The sequence below is a fragment of the Stegodyphus dumicola genome, chromosome 6 (genome assembly GCF_044657685.1).
Source record: "Stegodyphus dumicola isolate Sdum_Otavi_A_Nest chromosome 6, ASM4465768v1".
Lineage (NCBI taxonomy): Eukaryota > Metazoa > Arthropoda > Arachnida > Araneae > Eresidae > Stegodyphus > Stegodyphus dumicola.
The window spans coordinates 50,465,675-50,492,852 of NC_140773.1; the positions used below are offsets into that span (position 1 = coordinate 50,465,675).

General features: G+C 31.8%; 1 protein-coding gene across 2 annotated transcripts in view; it reads right to left on the reverse strand.

The window, feature by feature from the left end:
• LOC118194486 (uncharacterized) overlaps positions 1–27,178 on the reverse strand; it is a 100,987-nt gene that overhangs the window by 7,737 nt on the left and 66,072 nt on the right. Inside the window, exon 1 of one of the 2 annotated variants that reach the window (XM_035365631.2) lies at positions 13,449–13,685. The exons of the other annotated variant lie outside the window; for it this stretch is intronic. Within the exon in view, the coding sequence (XP_035221522.1) occupies positions 13,449–13,466 (18 nt within the window). The 5' untranslated portion in view covers positions 13,467–13,685. Of the gene's footprint in view, positions 1–13,448; positions 13,686–27,178 lie in introns of those variants that run through there. 2 annotated transcript variants of the gene reach the window in all.

Here is a 27,178-nt window from a genome sequence, read left to right on the forward strand (position 1 = left end):
AGGAATAACTAGATTTTGATTTAAAGGAATGATTTATATATTTAATTATTTTGGTTTCTTTGAAAGAAAACGAATTATTTACAGCAAAATCTTAGTACAGGTCAGACAATAGTCAATTAGATAAAATTGTTGAACACTGGCACATTGTTTCGGGCTTAAATCTCCAGCTGATTGAACATTTTCGTGCTTTTACCAATGTGTAACATGAGAACGAGCAATTTTTTCTTAGAATTTCCTCCACGAAAGCATCTCTTCCTTTAGGTTGGTTTGGTTTATTTGACTATGGCAAAACACTTGAGGGCTTTTTGACTACGAGGAAGGATGCCTTCATGGAGAACTTTCTGAGGGAAATTGGCTCGTACACGTTACATGCACGAAAACGCACATGCAGCCAACCCGTTTGCGGAATTCGAACCTCGAACCGGACTACCAGTGTTCAACGACTTTTACTGGTGAGCTGCCGATGGCCCCCTTCGTTTAGGAAGACAGTCTTCGTTTGCTTTATGTCAGTCAGTTAATCGACTAGCCTTCCTAAGATGACTACCAACAGTTCCAAACGATTTGGGTATTATGTATAGGATGATTATTATACGAAATTTCCTCGTATTCGGTCTTCGTTTACTTTAACAGTTTTGTTCTGGTTATAATATTAAAGTTTTCTAATTTAGGCAGACGCTATAAAAATAACCACAGTTTAATATTTATTTTGCGCTTATATCAATTAAAAAATCTCAACGCAGTTAAAGAGCTAGGTCTATCCTCTTCAGAAGAATAAAATAATTGTTTGATTAATGGGAAATATAATGACTAGTTACCAAGGAGAGAAATATATATACACACATATATAGGTGTGTGTGTGTGTAAGATAAAAAATATGTAAATCAAAATTATACTTTAAACTAGAAATAAACCCGTAATTCCTCATTTCTATTCTAATGATGGTAATGCCTTTTCTGAACTGCCTCATTTCTAGATCAATCCATCTCTTATGACTTGTGTAATGTTGATGACGTAGCTAATTCGGAAATTTGAACTCAGAATTTTGAGAACTAAAACTTACGATGCGTATTGGCAAGAACAGAGGTGAAGTAGAAAAAAATAGCCGAGAAGACTTGGAAAACTTCTCAGTTAAAAAGTTCCAGCAAAAAAGTGAGCAGAAACGTTTTTCACCAAATTGTCAGTTTTCAAGTTATATATACGATGGAGCTTTCAGTATTTTTCGGGTTTAGTAGTTTATCATTAATCTGAGACTATTAAGAATATTTTTATGCTACAACAATATGAAAGTTCTAAAGAAGGCAGTGTTCTGATTTTAGAAAGAAAAAAACGTATATTCTTTTACTGATTTCCTAACTTTCAGCTTTTTTCTAGCCCAAAAGGGAAGGGATAATAGTTCCGAATGGGATATTAATCTTGAAACGGCATTTTGAGTTGAATGGCTATAAACGGTGTATCACTGTTCAAACTGTTGTCACCAAATATTATCGTCCTGTATTATATTTAAAGAATTTAAAAATGAAGAATCTGCATATGCATGTTTCTCGCATTGTGGGAAAAAAACCGGTACTCATAGCCATCAAATTCTGAATAACATAGTGCTCCACCGAACATGAGCACCTGGAAGCCCGAATTTTGAATTTCTATTTTGTTATCTATTCTGTATTTTGTAAAACTTTAATAAGTTTTTGAAGAACAAACTCAACGATTTCAAAGTGAGTAGTGGCAACACTTCAGGAAAAAAAAATTATCTTCAGCGCGCGGATTGTCAATCGGAAATTCTAAAAATATGCTGTTGTAAATATTTTATGATTTTGTGTTGAATCCAATTTTATGTGGTGTAAGCGCCAAGAACGTGATATTTAACAAATAAGTAACCACACAAAATGTTAATAATAATTAAAAAAAATTAGTTTTGTAAAGCCGTCTTAGTACGAAAACTGAACATTGATATAATAAACTGAGAAAACGCTGAAAAAAGCAGAAACATGTATACCAACACTTAACGCGGCATCAGGAATTCTAAACGCCCAAGGCGTTTGTTTGTCTTCCGGAGTACCTTTGCAACTTAATGCAATTACCTCCACAACTTCGATAAGGAAACTGAGTTGAATAAGAAAAAGCATTGGCTAAAGGAGTCAGTCTCGCGCGCAGGAGACAAAACTATTTTATTCAATACAGTGTGTTACGACTGCTCGCTTTGAAATCCTTGAGTTTCATAATCAAAGTTCGCTTAAGTTTTATAAATTTATGAAATTGATAATAAAACAAATTCGAAATTGAAATTCGGGCGTATAAGTGCCCATGTTCGGGTGGAGGATTATGTTATTCAAAGTTTGATGGCTGTAGGTACACCGCCATTTTTTTATGCTGCTTTTAAAATTTTTGTTATTTTACTGTTGAATTGTATGTGGCGTAAGTGCGAAGAAAATTATGCTTAATAATAAAGCTAGAAAGACAAAAAAAAGGGGGGGTTAGTAGGAATGAAATTAATAGCAGTCTAGTAGACTGCGAGCGTAAAAAACCTTAACAAACTCTTTTGGGCGATCCTTAAAATCTGAAACCCTTCAGATTCTCCCTCTCTCAAAATAACATCATCTTTCTTATGAGCAAAATGTAAGCAAAAATTAACTAGATGGCATTCGATCAATAAAATATATACGTAAAGGGAAAATAGCAGGTGAATGTATTGCAAATGGATTTCAAAACGAAAATAAAACATACATAATCGAATCTGTTTCAGGCACCACTTGAATAACATTTATTTATCAGTTGGAAAACATTTACTCCATGTAATATGTCACGTATAGGGAAAACATTTCAATCTCAAAATTTCAATTCATAGTCTAACATTTCGATGATGTTACTACTAAATTTTTTTAAAAAAAAATAGAAAGCATAAAATCATCAGAATGAAAGAAATTGCACTCCAATCTTGTCATACAGATTTCAGTTTAATACCAAAAAGTGTTTTCTGTGAGGCAGTTACGACAGGTATTAATTTTAAGTATTAATCCTCTAGAAATTGAAGATATATAGCACAGAGCTAAGCTGTTCTCAATGGCCAGGCCAAATAACTTAAAATAATGCTATAATATAATTACCGCCGCATGGAAAGGCGAAGAATCAATTTTTCAAAATCATTTTGGTAGAACACGAAATTGGTTTACTGAAAATAATAAATGTCTTTTTGAAATGTTTGAAATATTATTTCATGTATGTGTTAAAAGTGATTGGGTCCTCGAAATACACATCAGCGTCTAATAAATTTTATAATGGATTTATATCGAAGTGTCTCTATATCTGTGATCGACAATATTGAAGATAGTAATAAACTTATCTTTATCCATTTTTAGCTGAACAATTTAACTCAACCCAGAAGGGTAGAACTGCATTTCAGTACCTATGCATGTTTATTCCAAATTCTGTTTGATAAAAGTAATGGCAAAAGATTTCATTTTACCTACATTGCTGTCTTCCTACACCTGTGGTCATTCATCGGCACGCTCGGGGTCAGCGGTTCGGCCTCGAGACCTTCAGCAGTTCTCTTCTAGTATATTTGGGTCATTCGAAGAACACGCCATCAAGCAATAAAAGCGATCCCTGAGTTTTCCTCAAAATGTGCGCTTCGCGAGTCGATGTTCAACCCCTTGTCTTCTAATTCAGCGATTCTCACCCTTATTCCTTTTATTATTTATAAGGAAAATATAAATACGTGAATCTGGATTTTAGCTGTATAAAACTTATTACATATCCAGTTTGCACAACGGTTCTTTGTCGGGAGGGAAGAGTCTTTCATATTCTGAAGAAATAATTTAGACACCTGCTTAATATTATCAGCTAATCAACGTTTATCGTTACCATCTATATCCTTCTTGATGCATTTCTTTAAATTTGGCTTAACTGTTCCATAAATCTAATTCAGTACTGTCCGTAAATTCTACTAAAAAAAAAAACTTTCCCGTAAATGTGAATTTCAGCAAAATGTGGCTTTTTTATTGTCTACCTTCAGAACTTCATCGACGTTTCGTAGATTCAACTTGATTTCCAGAAAATAACCGAAGTCAGTCATTGCTAGATATGGAGAATATAGCAGATTATGAAAAATGTTCATGAATCCTGAAGGTCCAAGTGAACTAAATTTATATTAGTCGTGAGAGCTACGAATTGATATATCTCTTAAACATATGCAGTTACCACATAGTAATTGGAATTTACGGCCAAACAACAAAATGGTTAGCTACCTAAGGAAAGACATGCTTTTATAGGGGTCATTCTAAGGGAAAATTGCTCGTGTTGGGTTATACATGGGAAATCCAAGGAAGAATCCATATAGCTAGCCTGTCCGCCGACATATGAACTCAGGTTTATTTACTAATATTTAGCGGTATTATCTGTACTGCCATTGGCTGTCAGAAAAATGCTGGATAACTATAAGTTCTCTTACGATTAAAAAATGAATCACTTATCCGAATTATTTCCGTGCATTAAATAGACTTTTGGGTCTAGCTTTATACTTCTTCTACTGATAAATGCCTAATTTTAAGTAAATTAGACATTTGGAAAATTCGTAAGTAATCAGATAAATCTTCCTAACATTTCAATCTTCTCCAGAGTAATGAATATACACTGAATTTTAAACGTAGACTAGAATGTAACTGCAATCACTGCTTCAGTTTATAGCGGTTAATCTATAATAATAAAAGCAAGTGTAATGTGTCTGTCTGTCTGTCTGTCTGTCTGACCGAGCTCTCCAGCCAAATCTATCGCACGCAGGGACCTGGAATTTTTTATACGGAAGCACAAAGGGGCTGGCCACCAGACCTCGAAGCCCGATTTTCGATTTTTGAATTAGAAAAATTTTTTAAAAATTATTTATAATTAATTAATCACGGTTTTTTTGACTCACTGATATTATTATTTGTTTTCAAATAACGTTCGATTGTAACAATTGATTTCTTTATTCTAGCGTTAGTTTGCTGTTTTGACGATACATTAAATCGATTAATTACAATTCATTTCTTTTTTGTAGCTTGTGGGGGGGGGGAAGAGAGAGAGACAGTCTACATGTCCTACACTACTATTCCTGCGCTATTCACTTATCTGCATTTTCTAAATGCACGGGCAACGCCGGGCGGGTACAGCTAGTGATTAATAAAAATGGATTTTCCTCTTTGTAAATCTTTTTAACTAATCAAATAAGTTTTTTCAAAAATTTTCTTCATATAAGACAGATTCTGTTTTTCAGCTTATCTTTGTCAGAATTCCCAAAAAGTAACTATACTTGAATTACGCTCCTTTTCCTGTTTCATTACTGTTCCCAGCAACAAAAATAAAACTCTTTTGCTAAGGTAGAATTAATTGAAAAAAAAATTCAAACTTTTTTTTCCCTTTTTGATTGCAAAAATAATTTGAAATTTTAAAAACAAATTTAAAAATGTGAAAGATTTCAGATTTTATACTACGCGCTAACGGGCGTTTTTTCATTTACACACACATGCATGTTTATAAAGCATTTGGGATAACAGCCCTTTGAGCTAAAATTACTTAAAAACAGCATACTTTTATAATATCCGATAGTCAGTCTCGCCCAAGGCCCAAGGCGTTTGTTTGTCTTCCGGAGTACCTTTGCAACTTAATGCAATTACCTCCACAACTTCGATAAGGAAACTGAGTTGAATAAGAAAAAGCATTGGCTAAAGGAGTCAGTCTCGCGCGCAGGAGACAAAACTATTTTATTCAATACAGTGTGTTACGACTGCTCGCTTTGAAATCCTTGAGTTTCATAATCAAAGTTCGCTTAAGTTTTATAAATTTATGAAATTGATAATAAAACAAATTCGAAATTGAAATTCGGGCGTATAAGTGCCCATGTTCGGGTGGAGGATTATGTTATTCAAAGTTTGATGGCTGTAGGTACACCGCCATTTTTTTACAATGCGAGACATACATACAGTTATGCAGATTCTTCATTATTTAATTTATTTAAATGTAATACAAGGCGATAATATTTAGTGGCAACAATTTGAAAAGTGATACTGCTGTTTATAGCGATTCGACGCAAAATGTCGTTTCGGGACAAAGAGCCCTTCTCAGCAAAACTCCCCTTCGGGCCTAATAAAATCTCTTTAGGCTTGAAAACGAACCTAGTTCCTCTGTCTGCAATTAAGTGCTCTATAATTAATTAAAAAAAACTTTTTTTCTCTTTAACTTTTTCAAGAGAAATTAAATCAAATTAGTGGTAATATGCAATAAATCTTTCCAGATTTTCATTCAGGCTATATAATAAATATCTATACAAATTATTTAATAAAACTTTATGATAACATGAATGATTTCAAATTACACAGTCTTGTTATCAGAGCATTATACGAGTAATATCAGTCATTCGACTCAAAAATAAGCAGTCACAAAGTGAAACCAGGATTCTTAATTCCTCCATGAGGAACATAAAAATAGCAATATCTTTCATGTATCCAGTTTTTATTACGTTAAAATTATTATACTTTGTAAATAACAAGGAAGTACAGAAAATTTGAACAATAAATACAGAAGAAGAATTCATTTCAGCTACCTGTAAATATTCGTAAATTACCCACAAAATAAATCCATAATACAATAGAAACAACCAAACATGAATTTTTTGTTCTCTTTTCGCCTTTTGTCGAAAGTAGATTCAATTGCTGCGCGTGTTAGCAATCAGATCATTGTTCTTGATAGCGTGCGGATGTTTGAAAAGGAAAGAAAAAAAAAAAAGAATCTTTATCCATTAAATAATTCTGCAGATGAAAGTAATCTTTATTTATTTATTTATTCATTGTACAGAAAGTCAACTCGAGAATAGAACTTTGTTTCTTTTATGGAAACGAGATGATATTGTCTGACATATTTTTAGGTGAAATTTCTGCATTTCAGTGAATGTGAGGCATATTCAGCAATAAGATTTGGATAATCTATTTTTCTTCATATGTATTGGTATAAACGACAGCAAATAATTTTCTTCTGCAGAGCAGATTTATGAACTCTTATAGAGAGCGGAATTTTTAAATGACGCGACTATAAGTTTGGAAACTAACTTCTAGTCGTTATATTTGTAGTTTAAAAACAAAATAAAATTCTAAAAGTGCACTACAAACGGAAGTAGTCTACACATTTTTTTTTTTTTTTTTTTTTTGTATACACAAATATATAAAATTAAACTGATTTCTTTAAACTGACGAATTTAATTGCTTAACTACTTAGAATAATTGAATATTAGAGTAAAATTTTTGGTAAAGCATAAAATCGGATCAAATATAAAAGATAGAAATATAAGGACTTAAATTGAGAGCTATTAATGTTTAATATCCAACTAGTAATTAATAAAAATAGTGATGCAGAACTGCGTTTATTGTTTTTAAATCATTTAGTTTGTTAATCAATAACCGACTGATTAATTTCGAAAGAAAAATTAAATATCTTATGCTTTGCCGAAAGGTAATGCACTTGTTTGGGCAGATAAATATATTTTATTTTCGGCAGTGGCAACATATAATTTGCTGAGTTTGTTGATTGAATTTGAAAAAAAGTATCCTACACTTTGTTGAATTTCTTTAAATTGCTAAGATTTCTAAGCGAATTTTAAACATAACTACTTTAATGGAAACACACTGCCTTTAAATCTTTCAATTTCTAAATCACAATTTCGTTACGTTAACATGAAACATAAAATAAATAAAAATTAAAAAAAAAAAAAAAAAATTAAAAAAAAAAAAAAAAATTCCATATTCTAAATTTAGGCTTCGAAGTGTACATATTGAGGGAAATGACTACATGTATTCAAAATGTGGTGTGTCGTTTTTTTTCCTTTTCATATTGCACGGAACATACAAGTTCTAGAAAATTGAACATTATCATAAATTTAAATAACTCCAAACTATTATACTCATAAAAATAAAACTAGATATTCAGTAACCATCAAATATGAATTTTGCAAGGTTATTATTTAAATTAACAAGTTATTTAATTTCAGCCCTTACTATACCTTCTCCTTTCCGTTTCCTCAACAGAATGTAAATGAGTTAGATGGTATTTAAACTGAGGTTTTTGGATTGTAAAACAAAGCGTGCTTCCGGCTGCGTTTAGTTCTGCCAGCTTAGATTGTTGTAATTATTTGGCTTTGCGTTATTCCATTGCCGACAAATAGATTTTGACACTCTGGTTAGAATTAGTGAGCCAACACAAGAGTATTATTAAATTGTGCGGTCTTTGACTGCAAATTCAAGTCTTAACTTAAATTTAACTGTTTCTATTTAGTTGTCTCACTACGCTTTGTGGCTGATATTGTAAGCACAAGAAAGTGCATTTATATTCAAATTTCGGTTTAATAAAAAAGAAAAACTTTATCATTAATTGTAGTTACTTCAGATCTACCGGTAATTCGCTTCACATCTAATGGGGCTATTACTTCCAGATCAAGAAAATCTCATAATTTAAATTAAAGCTAAAAAATTCTACAAGAGAAAATACACTAGTAGTAAAGCTGGAAAAATATCCCTTGCTAAAAAAAAAAGAGACCGATGTTCTTGGATTTGCATAGCGGAGGCACATAATGTGGGAGAAAATATTTGCTCATTAAAAAAAAAAAAAAAAAAAAAAAAACTCATTATTTTATTTTCACTCGAAGTGCATACAGCATATATTTAAAATTTCGCAAAATGAAGTTGAATTTGTATAATTTTAAAATTTATGTTGTCATAACAAACACTCTTACACGTTTGTAAATCTATCCACTCTTCCAGTTAAACAGTTAGATACTTTTTTATCTGTAATTCTTTATTTAGCTGACGTGAACAGAAACCAAAGACAGATGTTTAATGACCAATGCTGCATATATTACTAATATTTTGTAGTTTTCTTTGTGTCGTTTCTAGATTATTTCATATACATTGAGACATACTTGTAGAAGCAGACATAAAAAATGTCAAATCAAATAGTACAGTGTCGTCAAAATTAATTAGTTTCAAATTTTTCATTAAATTTTCATTAACTTTGCTTTCCTATTTTACAAAGAGAAAAAAGAATAAAAATTTATAAATAAGACTGAATTATAGCTGTCATTCAATTTCATTACATTAATATTTTATCAAAGCATAAGTAATATAAACCGTTTTAATTACGCATACTTTCTCCTCTTTTTTAATTATTCTTTTAAAGATATTTGTCTTTTCTGTTTTCAGATTTCTTACTTCTTTCACTAAAAGTAATGGTAGACTGTGGTGTCTCGATTTTGTATATTTTTTATCTTACTCTCCTTTATCAAAGGTTCTCAACCGGGGGAGGGGAAGGAGAATTCTACCAACTGATTAGTATTTAGTTTTATTTTATGAATATAAATGACTATTTTTATTCAGGTTTTGGTATTTGTTAACACTTCCTGTACTTTTTTGTTTAATTTATAAAATATATTAAAAAGTAATCTTTTAAAGCAAAGGGGAAAGAAATGCATGCAGCAAAAAAGTTTGAGAATCGCTGTTCTACATGCCTAGCAACACACCAATTGCAACTGTAATATGAGGCAAGAAATGAGAGTAGTTGCGTTATTTTTTTTTTTTTATTTACTTTTGCTTAAGTGCTTGCGAGAAATCTGTTGCTGGTCATTCTTTTCATTTTTCAGCGCACATTGAAAAGTAAGTTGTGGATAATTGTATGCAGATATGTATTGTTGATATGAGTATTTTCTAAAAAATCATCGCGATCATATGAAAGGCTAAACTGTGCATAAACGACTCACTTTTAATAGGAAATTGCAAACTAGTATGACACTGCATAATATGACTTAACGGTGAACAACATTCAAGAAAAAAGCATCTATTTTACAAGATATAATCTGTCATTTCAACAATTTTTGCCACATATAAATGAAATAGCCCAGCATCAAGCTAAATAGAGTCTCTATAAAAGAAGTCAGCGACCTTAAATACCAAGGTATCATAATTAACAATAGACTTTCCTAGGTATCCCACATTAAAGAGCTTAGGCAGAAAATAAATCAGCTTAGCAATTCCATGGTTACAACAACAGGACCTCATTGGGGTACTCCAATCACTACGCTCAAAATTTTCTTCCTCCTTTCTGCATGCCTTCGTGGTGTAACCGTTAGCAAATTAGGCTCGTATTCGAGAGGTCCAGCTTCGAGTCCTAGCGAGGACTCATATTTCCCATCTTCAGCATCAAAATAACCTAATGACTTTACAGTGGCGCCGAATGATGATTTTTCACCACGAGGACTTGGTGATTGGGGACTCTAATCCCCACTTGTCTTTTAAAAGGGGGTAAATAAGATACTTTTCCCTCCTTTCTGCATGCCTTCGTGGTGTAACGATTAGCAAACTCGGCATGTATTCGAGAGGTCCAGGTTCGAGTCCCGGTGAAGGCAGTGAACATGTTTCACGTCTCCTGCTTCATAATAATAATAATAATAATAATAATAATATATCTACAAGTTGACTCAGAACAGTCTCAGAAATGATCATATTATATGAGGCTGCCATATGGGAAAGGAAGCTCAACGCCCATTTGAGAAGGCAGCTTCTCACCATTTTGCACGTACTGAAAGTTTTGGTGGGTATCCCTCCACTGGACCTTCTAGTGGAGAGACAATCATTATTAGTAAGGACATTGCAGCTGGAAGATAACTTCTCTCTGCGGCAAAAGGCATTCTACCACACAGACTATGAGACGCAAGCTGATCATGACAGGACACCAGCAAAGACGGACTTATCGTATACAGTACACCTGCAATACACCCCACCAGATGAGAAAGCACTAGCTATATATACAGATGGCTCAAAGATGAAGAAGGGCACTGGCTACGCTGTATACCCCAAGGAGGAGAATTGGTGAAAAGTTGAGAAAGGACGACTGGAAGGCAAAAATACCATTTTTCAGACGGAGCTTCTGGCATTAAAAGCAGCAATCAATTTGGCAAAGTATCAATTATCAATAAAGGTATATACATATAGCGACTCCGCCTCAAGTATGGAGGCCATCCGAGAGCAAACGACTAGGAGTCCATTAGTGCAAGGCATACAAAAAATTTTCCTCAGGATTTCTTCAGATGACAGACCCATCTTGATATGGGTTCCAGCTCATGTGGGTATTACTGGCAACGAAGCGGCGGTCTTGCTCGCGAAATCTGCAGCCAAAGACCCCAGTAGACTGGAAAATCCAGTAAGAGTGCCACAGTCTTATTTAAAAAAATAACTCTCAATAGCCTTGTGCAAGAATGGCAGAAAAGATGGAAAAGGAAAAACATAAGAAGGAGAACCTACGTGTTCTTTCCGAAAGAATCATGCTCAATTTAAACAGGCAGCGGCGCATAAACTCATTTCTACTTTAGCCATAGTCCCTTCCCACATTATTTTAAGATATTCAACAAACAAGGCTCAGAATTATGCGAAATTGGAGCGATAAGTGATGCAGATCACTTACTCTTCAACTATCCATACACCGATAAATTGCATTTAAAAACACCAAATAGTGAATACTGGCCGCAATGCGCGGAGAATACCTACGACAACAAGCAGGTTGAAAAAGAAAGATGGGGGATGGGATCAAACTAAACTTAGCAAGGTATTAAGCATTTTCTTGCCCTTGAAAACTGGATCATCGCAACATAACTTTAATAGCAAACCGAAGTGGTGGGGAGAGGCTTTACAAAAGTGGAGTAAACTGACAACTCGCAGATAAAGGAGCAGCAGATTAGTGTAGTCATCTCTAACAGCAATACCTAAGTAATTGAACAGTAACAAAGATACTCCCTTGATAGGTACTGTAACTATAATAGCAGTTGCAACTATTGAAAACAAATCAACTAAAGTACCAGAAAACTGAGTCAAACAGCTTCCTACCCAGACTAAGCCAGATAGTGTTACAACAATTAAAAATCAACATTAGAAAAATAGCTCGCCCCGTAGAATAGTAACTGGACTATTTTTATGTAAGCTTGCATGTAATTATTAAAAAATAACGTTCGTTGTAATGTAGTTAAAATAACAGAGAAACTCCAGTCAATGTGTAGCTGAATTACAAGTTTACTGTGATTATATCAGTAACAGTATTCTAAATATGAAATCAGATAATGTTTAAATGCACACATAACTGTCATGAATATATCTAAATATCTCGTATAACTGTATACAAGACAATGTTTGTAATTAATATATTGATGCTTATACACAGGCCTTGTATCCCCATGTAATACTTATATATGGAAAAAATAATCCCTTCTGCCAGGATGACTATTAACACTGTCAGACTTTTACAAGTCAGATCAGTGGTATCCCAGGCTGCGCTCAGTGTAAATGAAATGAAATGCTGAACCCAAGCGGGTTGACATGATGATAAACATCAAAATTACAAGTAATATAAAAAAAATTAAGTCAAATCCCACTTAGGTCAACAAAGAAAAATTTTAATTTAGGTACTTTTTATTAACATTATTTCGTTTCATTAACATTTTTTCATTATAGATGGAATATTAATTGAAGAACTGGACAGCTCGAAACTCACTGGAAAAGTTCCTTGCAATAATGAAGTATTACAAGAGACGGATAGAATGAAAAATTATAGACCACCATCAGCTTCATAAATTAGAAACAAAAAAATGTTTATAAAAAGTAACTAAAATAAAATTTTTCTTTATTGCCCTAAATAGGAATGACTTTTTAAGAAAAAATTCTTATATTTTAATATGTGAAAAAAACTGTATTAACATCAAGTGTCATCCACTACAAGTTAAAAAAATGTATCTGAACTTGAGTGGATGAATAAAAAGCATTTTGTTAAAGACTAAAATTTTCAACAAGATATAGGGAGAGTGGGAGCTAATAGTAGGAATTTAAAAAAAGAAACGTAATCTAATCATAAACTTGCCGTATTTTTTTCTCTATAACGGGCTGTAATTAATAATAAATTAAATTCATTTAATTAATAATGTTTGCATAACGCTTTTTAATATCTATAGTATATCAGTCACAAATTTTGCATACAAAATTTAAACGCAATTTACATTGTTACTTAATATTTCTATTGAACTTTTCAATGCAGTTTTTCTTAAAAAATTACTATATTTACTCTTAATAATTATAAAGTAAATTTAAATTTTCAGATAGTATGAGATGAATATAATTCTAAAAATTATTAATTACCTTTACTAAAATTTAAGAGTATGGTCCAAAAATTGTTGCCAAATTTAAGAATAAATCGGTGAGTAATACATTAGTTTTATATTACTCACCGATTTAAGAATAAATCGGTGAGTAATACATATAAAAATACATTAGTTTTTTAATATTACGACAGCATCTGCAATTTTTTTTTTTTTTTTTTTTTTTTTGTAAAAAGTTAATTACAACTTAAGTCATTCTTATGTCTGGTGAAAATACATAAGGAACAAAAAGTCAACTTACATAATTTAAGTATAGCATGTTAATCCTTTATAATATTTCCAGAGCAAGTAATATAACTCTACATTAATTGCAGCATTCCACTAGACTTATTTTTTCTAATTTGCCAAAGACAGTATAGGTAATTTTTTTTAAGCGAAGAAAGAAAATCCTTCAGTCAAAATTCTTCGGAAGAAGCTTAGAGACTAACTACTCATTTCTGAGGACGTCGGACGATCTTCTTGCATCCTTTTGTGCAGTTCATTATTACTTCAGTGGCAACAACTCGCTAATCCAGTAACCTAGAGAGATGGGTTGCCAGAATAACTGACCTAGCAAAATGATACGGAACATAGGTAAGCATTACGTAACGGATGTTCTTGATTTTGAGACGGAGGGTTGCCTTAAATAGGATATTGTTTTCTCATTTAATGGAGTTTGGCGCATTCGCTTTGTTGGTTGCGCATAAATTATAAAGTATACCGCGGGCTAAATTTGGCAGTTAAATGTCTTCCACAAAACTAAACCACTATGCGTGTATTAGGATGAGAAACGTTCTTTTGCGCATGAGTAAATTTTTGAATTAAAGCCTTTTCTTTGCTATTTCTGTTGTTATCTGCGGAATCCTATATTCGGATTGAATTAGGCATAAGATTTCACGGTAAATTCTGTTAAAAAAAGTGTTACCAATTAGTAGCATGTTTAGTTTCATGAGAAGGCTACGCATAAAGTAGTAATGTTATTTTATTATTACCACGTAGTGAAAAATAAAGTGCCATAACAATGTGCAGAATGAGTAATGTGCTCCTTAATAATATGCTCCTCATTGGCAACCACAGAATGAGTCAGCATGTTTCCCAATAATAATTTGACGTTTGTCAATGGCACAGCGTATACTTTTCTCTCAGCCATTTCATTTTTATCAACGAAGATGTGGAGGTTATAGCATTAAGTTGCAAAGGTACTCTGTAACAATAATGCCTTGATCCTTGATCCAAGTTTCTTAATCGAAAGCCAAAACACACTTTTTTGCTCCAAGTACTTAGCCTAATGCATATTAGCTTAATAATGTTTTATCCCTTTTTCACTTGGGACTTCGGAGCAAGCTGAAGCGTGAAATATTAAATAACGTTCCGAGTTGGTGGAATCCAGAATTCTTTTAGGCAAATAGAATCACATGATGGTAAAGGAGCATGTAAAATCAAAATTATTATTTTTAAAGCTAGAAGACATTTCTTATTCTTCTACGCTTCAGTATCACTGCTGGATCGAAATTTGAGAGGTTTCTGAATTCTAGTAAAGAAATTATATTGTAATTTCAAAATATGGATATCAACCGAATCTATTTTAAGATCATGATAAATTTAGAAATTTAAAGCAGTTTGACAATGTCTGTCGTTTGAGCCAATGGATTCCATGTAGCTGGTAATATATTTTCGAAAAATATCGAAATAATGACATGATTTGTAAAATGATTTGTTTCCACAATTTTTAACTTCTGTTTGAGACGAGCCATTCGCATTAAAATGTAAACGCAATAAGAGTACTTTTGTTCCTAAAATAATTATCTTTTTAGCTGTATGATAAGTAATGTACAACAAAAATAAACTTGAATATGCAAAATTCTTTGTTTTCATACATTACTAAATTCCCTAAGGTTTAAAGTGTTAGCCTCTTTAAGGATGATTAAAGGAAGGATGATATGATATTAATGATGATACGATATCTTTAAGGATGATGTGATTAAAGGAAACTTAAAAGATAGTGATAAAATATATAAAAACAGATGTATCTCTTAAATCTGTCAACTTTGCCACTTGACTATTGCAAATCCATAGAAAACAACGAAAATAGAATTCAGATCTTAACGAGAACTTGCTATGTATCGGTAATGGGTATGTATGTTCAGCTTATGGCACATACATACCCATATAAAACCATACACAATAATGAATAGTTTCATTAATGGTTCTAAACAAAGTTGCATGAATTTTAAGCATTTCTAAATTTTCCAAATTCATTAAATTCACTTGTACTAGCACAAAATACGATTTATGCTTGTGTTTATAAATACCATTTTTCACATTTCTCAGTCTTTTAATTTATATCTTTAAATGCAATAATACAGCAGAATAATAAATTAATCCACTCTAAGTACATATATATAATTAATTACACCCGTTAAAAAAATCTTTTAATAATAACAAAAGCATACACGTGTTTATGAAAATAAAAATGATGTATATCATAAATCACATGAATTAAATGTGCTCTAAATTATATATTTTGTAAATATTATTAAAAAATAACAACGAGATATACGTTATCAAAATATAATTAAAATTAATAAAATTAAAAGGAAAAGTGGGAACTTAAATGATAGATTATAATTTCTTTCCTGTGAACGGCCCTAACCAATTCTTTCTCAATGAAAATCGTAACCCAAAAAAGTACATGTAAAATTTAAAGAAACTTCAAATGCGAATATAAAACTGAAAATAATACAAAATAGATCTATTTTGTATACCATTTTGTACACTGCCTTTCTAACTGCCTCTTCAGCGACCGCGAAAAGGGCGTAATTATATCATTTGCAGATATTATTAAAAAATAACAAAAAAATAGATATTATTAAAAATACATATTGCCTTTAAATCATTATTTAAGCTATATACAGCTGCAATTCGAAAGATCTTGTGCTATGGCGAATGGCAGTGCCTCTGACAGTAGACAATATCTTAGTTCTCAAGGCATAGCAATTTTCATTTCATGTCGGTATAGTCAAGAACAGCAGACGACTTAAAAAAAAAGTCACAGCAGACGGCTTAAAAAAGCCTGAAAGTTGCGTAGGATACTGACCTTTCTCATCTCAACCATTCAACTCTGAGATGAGCCTATTTATAAGCTTGCCTTAAACTGCTGTCTGCGTTACAAAATGCCGACGAGATTCCTAAGTCATGATAATGAAGTAAGCTGGTCTAACAACAAACAGTCAATGAAAAACTTAATAATGAAAAGCATCGGAATGCTGAACCCTTACCTTGCATATATTGCAGAGTAATTAATAAGCTCGCAACAATAATATATTTTTTTTAGTTTCTTTCATCCAAATTTAATTTTCACGCAATAAAATTATAAGTTTCAATTAAATCTCATTCATGACAGAAATTCATTGAAAGATGTATTTTTCACATACACACACACACACACCATCATTTACATTTTTTCTTTGAATGTTTTCAGTTGAGAAACGGCAACCACATTTTCGAATTACACTTTACAGGTATGTAAATAAAAACTGAGTTTTTACATTAAAAAAAAAATTACCTTTTTTTAGAATTTTTACAGGAAAAAGCATAACCGATAACAATTTTTTTTTTGCTGAATTTCTTTTTTAATTTTGAAATAAGCAACAAGTATTTTCAAGTATTCGTGTTCAATTGCATAAAGATACTTAGATAAAAATACTTAACCATGTATCTGCCTTATCAAGAATAAAATTTTCAGTACCTACCATCTCATGCTATTTCTGGTAAAGTTTACTTTTATCCTTTCTTACTTAAAATCTATTCAAAACTACGTGAAAACAAAGTTCTTGAATTGAAAATAAATTTATACGATATGAAGAGTAAATAAAGGAAGAAATTCGACGTAATTTCTAACTGCAGTTGCATTGCTGAAAATGCTATTGCTGACAGCAGTTTGCGGTTCTAGTTTTATTGTATACTTAGATTGTAGGCCCACCAGCGGCCGAGCGGTAAAGTCGCTGAACACTGGTAGTTCGGTTCGAGGTTCGACTCCCGCGAACGGGCTGGCTGCATGGGTGTTTTCGTGGTTTTCCCCATGTGTAACGTGTATACGAGTCAGTTTCCCTTAGAAAGTCCTCCACGAAGGCATCCCTCCCCTTAGGCAGATAGCCTTAGTGTGCTTTGCCATAATTAAATACACCTCACACCACTACTTAGATTGTAAAGGTGAAGGAAAGCCTCATTTTTCTTGCAATTTTATTTTAATTTTTTCTGTTGTTTTCTAAAAAGGGCTACTTATAGATAAATTCTAAATCACTCAGTGATAAGAAGTTGAAATGATGAAACAACTGTTGATGCCTAAATAAATCATTTTAACAAAAGTAGCCTCAGCTTAAATAACCAGAAAGTGAATTAATGACTTCCACATTCACAAATTAAATGAAAAAGGGCATTGGAAAAACATACTGAAAATATAACTTATCACACATATGATTTCAAATATTTTAACTATGTAACTAAAATATATGAAGCTTTGATTTAAAAAATTTCTTTTGGAATTAATCAAATACGAGTATCATAAAAAATAACGAAGATTTTTTACTTTAACTTTAGATGATAAACAATCAACAAAATAACAGCACGCATTAAAACAGGCGACTAGGGAATTAAAGGACAATTACATATAAATCACCTTCACTTGCGGTCAGGTGTATAAAATGTCCAAGCTACTACTGTCTGCATCAGAAACTTAAAAATACACAAAATTTGGAACATTTAAAAACGATCTGAAATACTCCTCGTGAGAACTGCTATTGCATTAGTACTGATTATTGGTATCTGGACTGTTTTGAAACCTGTTTAAATACGAAATTGAATTAAAAATGAATTTCGAATTCATTTAATTTTCATTTGCACTCACTTGATAAGAAATCATTTAAATACGAAGCTTTGAAGCTTTGTAAGGATTTAGCTTTAGTCCAAGAAAAACTTAAAAAAGTAATATATGAGATCTCATTTCTTCGATAAACGCTTCATTGTACACAGTTTTCTAATGAAAGAACACACAACTGATGTGTTAACTACCGAATTAGTATGATTATAATCTTGTAAACTATGAGTGACTTTTACTTCTAATTTAATTTTGAACATTATTTTATCTCTATCAAACTACTTATAACAACGTCGAATGAAATTGATCTAATTGACTGATGATATTAACAATTTTCATCTGTCGTTCCAGAGAATGCTCAGTCAGGAGAATATGCTGGAGATTATACTACTAGATAGTTCTCCTAGTTCTTTCTATGAGTAGAAGTATTGATGTTTCAGGAAATATCGGAAATCAGCTGATGTTACAAGGTGAAACTTGTGTCAGATTATCCCCGAAGCTCCAGTGGACAGGATAATTTCATTCAGAAATGCCACGTAAAATAGATCTATTTTCTGAAGAAAAAATGTACCGATGTTGACGGCAATTCTATTGGAAAGTGTGAACGGTTAATATTTAAAAGAAAAATAGATTAATATATGAAAATAACGGGAATCTAAGTTTTTCCTGCGAAATTAAATCATCGTTCGAACCTTCTCATAAGTAGTCTTATTGCTGGTACACCATTCTATTCCGAAAGAGTTATTACAAGAGTATTGTATAAGCGATACTATTGCATTAAAGTTAAACAATTGATTAAAAATGAATGTAGGTTCATTATAATGCATGCATTGATCAGAGAAATACAAATATTACAATACGAATCCTTTCCTCTTTTGAAGATCATCAGACCTCGAAATGAAACAGAAGGAAAAAAAAAAAAAAGAACGGCTACTTCAACAGCATGAACCCCAAAGTTTTCATTGGGTGAACTTTCATTAAATTCTTCAATATTCTTTTAATATCAACTTATCGAGATCTAGGTCCATCTTACTGGAAATTCTCCAAAGAAAACAATTGACTTTGCAAGAAGAGTGACGAAAAGACAAAGCTTTGATTTCATCTATCTTTACGCATCGAAGACCTCTAAAAGTATCTTGAAAATTGGGTAAGTATGAAATGATGAGAAGGGAAAGGAAATATTTACTTTCAAAACAAAGTTCGATGGACAAAAGTCAAAAATCTATTGTGCTGAAAAGGACTTCCCATCGTTGAGAAAAATTTTCCTGCAGAAGATATTGTTTGGCATTGAGGTTTGAGCTGGATCGCAAGGGATCTAAATATAACAACGCAGATGAGAAAGATAAACCGACACAGATTTGCACGCAAATTCTTTTTATTACCTCTTTATTTAAAGATCGTGACTGCATCATCCTCTTAATCTCTGACTGAGGCGCATGTCCGAATAAGTTGATATGGTCTTAACTCTCTCAGTGATATCCGTCGCGTGGGTAGGCCCTTGTCATGGATCTTTACGAACTGTTATCGATTATATAATATGGAAAGCATTCAAGAATAAAAGACAATAACTGTTAAGTCCGGGAGTAACACTTAACAGATTCACAAGTGCTTTTTCAGATTTTTCCTTGTTTTGAAAATAAAAATTGTTCGTGCATACGGAAAAAGTAGGTTCAATAACTCAGCACTAATTGCATTTGTGAAAAGAAGTGTGCATGGATCTATAAATATCGTCATTTAAAATGTATAAAATAAGGACTGAGTTTTGCAAAACTGTTATGTTTTTGCATGTAAAATTGCAAAATATAATTAATTAGATCTGCAATGTGCCATTTGCCTTTCTCGAGATTCATTCTTTTTGCGCCCACCAGCGGCCGAGCGGTAAAGTCGCTGAACACTGGTAGTTCGGTCCGAGGTTCGAATCCCGCGAACGGGCTGGCTGCATGGGTGTTTTCGTGGTTTTCCCCATGTGTAACGTGTATACGAGCCAATTTCCCTTAGAAAGTCCTCCACAAAAGGCATCCCTCCTCTTAGGCAGATAGCCCTAGTGTGCTTTGCCATAATTAAATACACCACACCACCATTCTTTTTGCGGCAGCTTACCAAATAATAGCGAAATTTAAAATCTTTAAAAAGTTTTGAATTGCTTAAAAAAGTACCTTCAAAATGATGTGCTGCTCATTATGTTTAGAAATTGACTTATTTTTAAATGTTTCAATAGTATATTTGTTTCAGAGCTTTTGCTCCAAGCTTGCATATTTAATAATTAAAAATTTTAAAAAATTAAATATTTCATTTTGGGCTGTAATAACTGTAGTTCCTTTCTTGATTTGTAAGTCATAGAACAGGAACTAGTTTTATGTTTTGTCCTGTCATTCATTTTAATTGAAAATCTTAATATTTTCTTTCTAACGTCAAACATAATTTTTAGCTTTAAGACGTAATAAAATGAGTAATGTCGATTCGAAAAATATAGAGTAATTATGTAAATGTTTGGTTGACATAATTTTAAGATTTCGTATCTACATGAAGCAAATTTAAAGACGAACCCAGAATTTAAGGCACTGTATGATTTTGGCACTCCATCCTTGAATATATAAATGCAGTTATTTGAAAAAAATCTTGGGAAAAGTAAACATGTGATTTTGGAATATTTGAATCTGTTTTGAAAATTAACCCAGTTCCAAACCTAACACAGCGTCATTTTAAAGGCAGTATTCTAAACATTTTTCAATGTTCCACATATTTTAAATATTAGTAACACTTTAGAAGTTAAAACAAGAGGACTGACTCCAAGAAGCACAATTAATCACAAGTATTGAAAGGCTTCGCATCAATTTTTCACTTGCTTTGGCGTAATTGGTTACTTAACACTGGCATTTTAATTGCATTTTTATTGCTGGCAAGTGTTCTAATTAGGGTTTAGTTTTGATCTAATAATTCTTTTAATGCTAACTATTTAGGGAAAAGGTTAAAGTATATCCTAGAACATCTTACGAAATTGTTATGCAAATTTCCAGATGTATCTCGAAAATCATTATCGCCATGTCATTTAAGAAACATGGCAGCTAAAAGGAGAAAAGTATTCATTTCCTTCCTATACTATATCATATAGTTTATGTGCTGGATTTTTCAAAGTACTAAATTTATTGCCTAATATTTTCTCCTATCTTAGCAGTGAAAGTAATGAGAAGCTTTGGTTACAGAACTTCCGCAAGCTTGCAGCTTTAAAGTATACCAAATAAATACTCATTATTCTATGTGTCGATGATTTCCTTTTGCTTAATGATAGTTGTCTAAAGTAAGATATGATATGACTATAGATGGAACTACAAAGTGTTAAGTGAGTATTTGAACAACTACTTCCTGATACGTGAGGAAGATAATCAAATGATTCACAGAAAAACTTCGGAACAATGGAGAAAATTTCCTTTTTCCGAGGATAAGTCTATTTCATCCCTTGAATTAACGATTTTCTGCACTGAAGATTCTTATTCCTATGATATATGGCACAGTATATTCAATTAACAGAGACATACCCTGAGGTTATCAATTTACGATTACATCTTCTCTTTTTAATTGGTATTTATATATAATATACCTTTCGGGCAGAAACAGATGCCATCTTTTACCTAGTTTTACGGTTACTTTTTATGATCAAAGGCAGTAAAGTTGATGTGAACTTTTCAGTCTGCGCATTGAATAAGATGACAGTATGTCACGTAAGAATGCTTTGACAGTGACAAAAGACAGATTTCATTTCCATGATTCAGCTGTTAAACGCAACGGTTTAGAGCAATAAAATCTATCTACAGGTGGGAAAACTCTAGGAGTTCATTGTTCCGATCATTGCATATTTCACAACACAATGAAATTAAATGTGATTTTATATTATTGTTTATTTTTGTGTTTAATTTGAGTAACGTCTGTGTTGAAGGGTTCATCAGAGAAAAAGTAAAACTTCAGTATATGTATTCAAATGTGAAATTTTTTAAAACTAGCTAATTCTGCAACGATAAGAATGGAATAATATAAAAACAGTGGTTTCACACTCAAATTGTACGTGGGCCAAATGCACGGTCTGAAAGTAGCCTACGGGCCGCAATAATTTAAAAAAAATTGTTAATAAAAAATTTAAAACTATATTAAAAAAATTATTTTATTACATATTAACAACAAACAAAAAGCAAACAACAAACAAAAAAAATTGTCAAACAAACAAAAAAAAAAAAAAAAATTCAAGCTTATGCTTATTTTCTAAAGGTTGGTTTCTGCAAGAAATTTCTCTTGTAATTCAAACATATTCAATATTAAATTAAATAACTTACTTAAAAGAAATATATGAAAATAAAAGAGATTAAATTCGACAATAAATAATGACAACGTATTCTCTTTCCTTGTTTATTACATTTGTCTAGGATGCATATAGAAAACACACATATTTCAATATAAATAATTAGTCTTATTACAAATAAACTTATTTGTTTCTTATTGCACATTTTACTGCAACATATCATTACTTTCTATTTTCATAATCGTTTCGCAGACAACACGCGGCCCGTGAGAAGCTTGTTTGAGGCCACTGATATAACACATATGTAAATCGTCATATGATATCAGATATGGCATCGTAAAGTCAAAGAGAAAAAGAATGCGTAATTCGTTCCAATGTATTATAAAAATTACGTCCTTTTCCTTAAACCCCCCGCGAAAGAAAGAAGAAAGAAAGAAAGAAAGAAAATTAAACAAAGGGAAAAAAAATATACAACAAATTTGAAAGCTTTTTTCAGATTTTACATTTAATGTTTTCTGTGTTTAAACCATAAAATTCAATTCAACAGCAATATCGCAAAATAATTTAGCATATCTTTAGACTTTCCGATACAGAGTCTCGCGCGCTGGAGATTATTATTATTATTTTTTTTTTTTTTTTAGTTTTGTTCGGTGTTGCCATTGCTCGCTTTGAAATCATTGAGTTTCTTAAACAAAAATGCGTTAAAGTGTATATGAAATCGATAATAAAACAAATTTCAATTTCAAATTTAGGGTTCCAGATGCCCATATTCGGAGGAGGATTACGTTATTTAAAATTTGATGCCTCTAGGTACCGTTGTTTTACCAACATGCGAGAAATATACATATATTTATGCATATTCTTCGTTATGTAATTTCTTTAAATATAACACAAGGCAATAAAATTTGGTGGCAACAGTTTGAAAAGTGATACGACATTTACAGTAAATCGATGCAAAATGTCAAAACGAAATTAATAGCCCTTCTAAGCTAACGCTCCTTTGGGCTAGTATTTTAACAAGTACAGTAAATTTGCTTGCAATGCGTACTTTCGCAGACACACATTTGTAAGGTAATTGGAGCACTGAGGGAAAAAAAAAAATCAAATTTCATTACCTTTTAGCATTTGCAATCAGGTTCTGTGGAACTCAAATAATTTTTGAAGTATGATGAATTTATTTAGGAAGTTCGTAAGTATGAAATGTCAATGAATTTATTTAGGAAGTTAGTAAGTATGAAATGTCAATGAATTTAATAAGTAAACATTATAACACATTTTTGAGACACTCTTGTTTGAAAATTACGTCATAGCTGCAACTACAGATTTTCTTTCATTTGGTTTATCGACCACTTAAATCGCCAATAACCGAAAAATCCCCATTATTATAATTAGCTTTACTTTGATAACGAGCGGTGCTATACAAATAACATTAATATATCGGATGCCAAATTATTAAGCATAATTAATAGAGATCTATGATGTAGTTATTTTAAGCAACACTGTGAACCAAAGAAAAGGCAGATGATAAGTAGATAATAAAAAAGTTATCCAGCTTGCTCGAGAAAACTATAAATTCGCAGCTTCTTCTTTAGTGCCGTTGATCTACAAGTTCAAATCTAGCTTTTCTCAGCTCTACAAGTATTGTAGTAACCTTTATATACAGCATAAGTCATGAACAGCAACAAAATGGAAATTTATTAAAATTAATTTATGCTATTCCTTCAGTTTTAAATAATTATAAAAAAAAGTAATGGAAACGATTGTTGAATTTCAAAATGCCTCGAATCAGTAACTTATTTCAAACCAGTTAATCAAATTTCCTTATTCCTGTGGCATTAATATTTCGCACCTTTTATATTGAATTGGATTCAAGCTTTACTTCAGAAAACTGCGTACTCAGAATTTTAATAAAACATTTTTCTTTATTTCTAGTCACCTGATCGGAAGATTTGATGCGTGACAGTAAAAATTGCGAAATATGGGACTTTTTTTTAAATGCTACTGTCATTTAGAGCAATATTTCAACTCCAAACGAAATTTTTTCGTGAAACACTAAAGAATTTTTGGAATTTTCTGTATTAAAAATTTTGGTTTGACATAGAATTTAATTTTAAAATGGTAGTTTAATTTTGAAACGCATTTTAAAAATATAATATTAAGATATCTGAAGGAATTCTGTGGTATGTAGTATGTGTCTTATTTCAAAATGGGCAATTCATTTTATATCTCCAAATTCATTTATTATTCCTGAGAACAAATTATAAATTTGTTTTTATATAATATTATAACAACGTATTGTTATTTTAACGGTAACGTTATAGTATAAAAATAATGATAAATTTATTTTTATAAAACGTTATCATTATTTTTTAAATTAATATCGTTTTTATATATATATTCTTAAAAGACAATTTTTTTATTTTTTAAACCCGATATGAAAATTCCGATAATAAAGTAGAGTATTTCCGTATCGCATTTTAGAATATTTCATGGTTCATACGAGTAGTCAATATTTGCGTACACAGATGTTTGGGATGTTTGAATAAGGAAATGTTGAATATTTCTAGGATTATTTAGCTGTTCCTTACTAAAGTAATCATGCATGACTAAACTTTAACTAACTAGCTCTTTTTTGCTGTTTCTAAGAATAAAGTATGAAAAGAGGAGTAAAAATTGGCAACGAACAATTAAATGCTTGTTAGTAATTCTTTTTCAAATCCAAATTTCAACAAATAGTTTCTTCTTTAAAATAACTATTCGTAAAATAAGAAAAGAGATTGGCAAAGATCTTGTTATTTAATGTCACACACAATGCGGTTTGCCAGCACAATTAGCATCACGGCTGGAAGACGACGATTCTTCTTGTAACAATGATAAAGTAAGCTGATAAGCTGATATTTCTTAGAAGAAGCCTTGGCATGTTATTTATGAAAACATTCGTTTATTACATCTTCAAGTACATTGCTTCTCAAGGGGATCCGTTAATTGTAAGGAAAATAAAATAATATTTTAGCTGAATAGTGCTCATTTCCCTCAAAGATGTTAAGGAAGGATTTCTAACGGACAAATTTGTATTATCACCTTCCTTTCTCTTTCGTTAAGAGCTAGAGCTAAACGCTAGAGGTAACTTACTCAATTGCTAATAATCAGTATTTCTGACTATGAAAAATTAAGTCTTCCTCTTCTCTTTTGCTTAATATCGATTACATTTATTATCTCACTATGCCATGCTGCCTGAAATTCAAAATTGCATTTCCTTTTGGGAGAAATGCTAAACATACTTGGAATTTCAAACTCAGGTTAAAAGTTATTCAGAGCAAAGTGAATTTGTCTTAGTTCCGTATCACCCCATTTTGGAGAAATGAAGATGTTCGGTATTTGCCCGGCAGCAAGAGCGCACAGAAATTTCCTGAACTGAAATCCATCGCTTTAATTCACGGAAAACCAAGCTGCTTATTGGAACTGTTTTTATTTGTGCCTTTCGAAGGGGAAAATAAGGAGAATGCTTCTGGCTGCAGTTAGCGCCTGACCTTTTCTAGAGGAGGTTAGAAGTGATTGACCACCTTCTAAAAGGTAGCACAAGACTGTAATGTATCTCTAATGTTGGGAGCTTCGACTAAAGATGTTCAGAAAAACATGACTTGTTTCCTCAGTTCATGGAAACTTCCCCTTTCTAGTAACTGTTATTTTTATGAGTACAACAACATCAAATCATCCTTTGTCCTGATTTTTGGCAATAGGTCATGGTCAGGAATTTAAGAGCTCTAGTTTTTTAGGATGAATTAGATAAGCCATTTTTATAAGTGAAAGACTTGGTTAGTAATGACCAGAAATATATTTAAATTATAATTTCTGAAAATTTAATAACTTTAATATAACTTTTTTTAAATAATAAATAATCAAATAAAAATATTTCAGAACCTAAAATAAAACAAAGGTTATCAAATATTATTTCATACTTGTTTTATTGTAGCAACAGAATCAACAGAAGGTTGGGAACCAATCCTAAAGGTTAGTAACAGAAATAATGGAGTAATTGCTTGTTGAGAATCCATAAAGGAGCCATGGAGTACGGAGCCACGGAGCAATGTACTTTTTAACAGCATAACCTGAGTTAATAACGTCAGGTTATCCTGTTAAAAAGGGAGATTTAGAGTAGGAAAAAACTTGAAAATTGTTAGATCTTGTTCAGATCTACCTACTGATACATAAATGTGAACAGTTCTCTGTGCAGAAACTTGGAAATACAGTCAGACAAGTGTCCCGCTGGGGAAATTTTTGACAGTGTTTAAGACTAAAATCACTGCTCCATCTGACAAATACTACAATTTATTTTTGAGAGGTTCAGATAGAGCCCCAAAAAACACAATTTATGCATGCGCTGCAAAGAATATAAGATTTTCTGAAAAGGGATAGTTGTCAGATTTCTGTCAAATCCAAGGCTGGAAAAAAGTTGCGAGAATATTTATATGTAAAGTGAAATTACCAGAAGTTGGCCATCGGCTTTGTAACTTCATGAAAACTATCTACGTAAAAAAAGAAAAAATCTTTGGGTTTGATTTCTAGGTGAAGTTGCAGCAGCGTATAAGAATCGTAAACAGAATCGAGTAAGGTTTCCAAAACCTGAACCAAAAAAAAAAAAAAAAAAAAAAAAAAAAAAATGCCATTACATAAATAAATTTGTACTGTTTGACGGTTAAAGCAGGCTTCTTCAGAATTAGTCTTTCCTAGACGCCAACTAATTTCTAGATCAACAAGAACTTTGCCATTTTATTCAATTATGAAGTTCTTTACTACGTAAAGAAATAGAAGCAAATCAGAACAC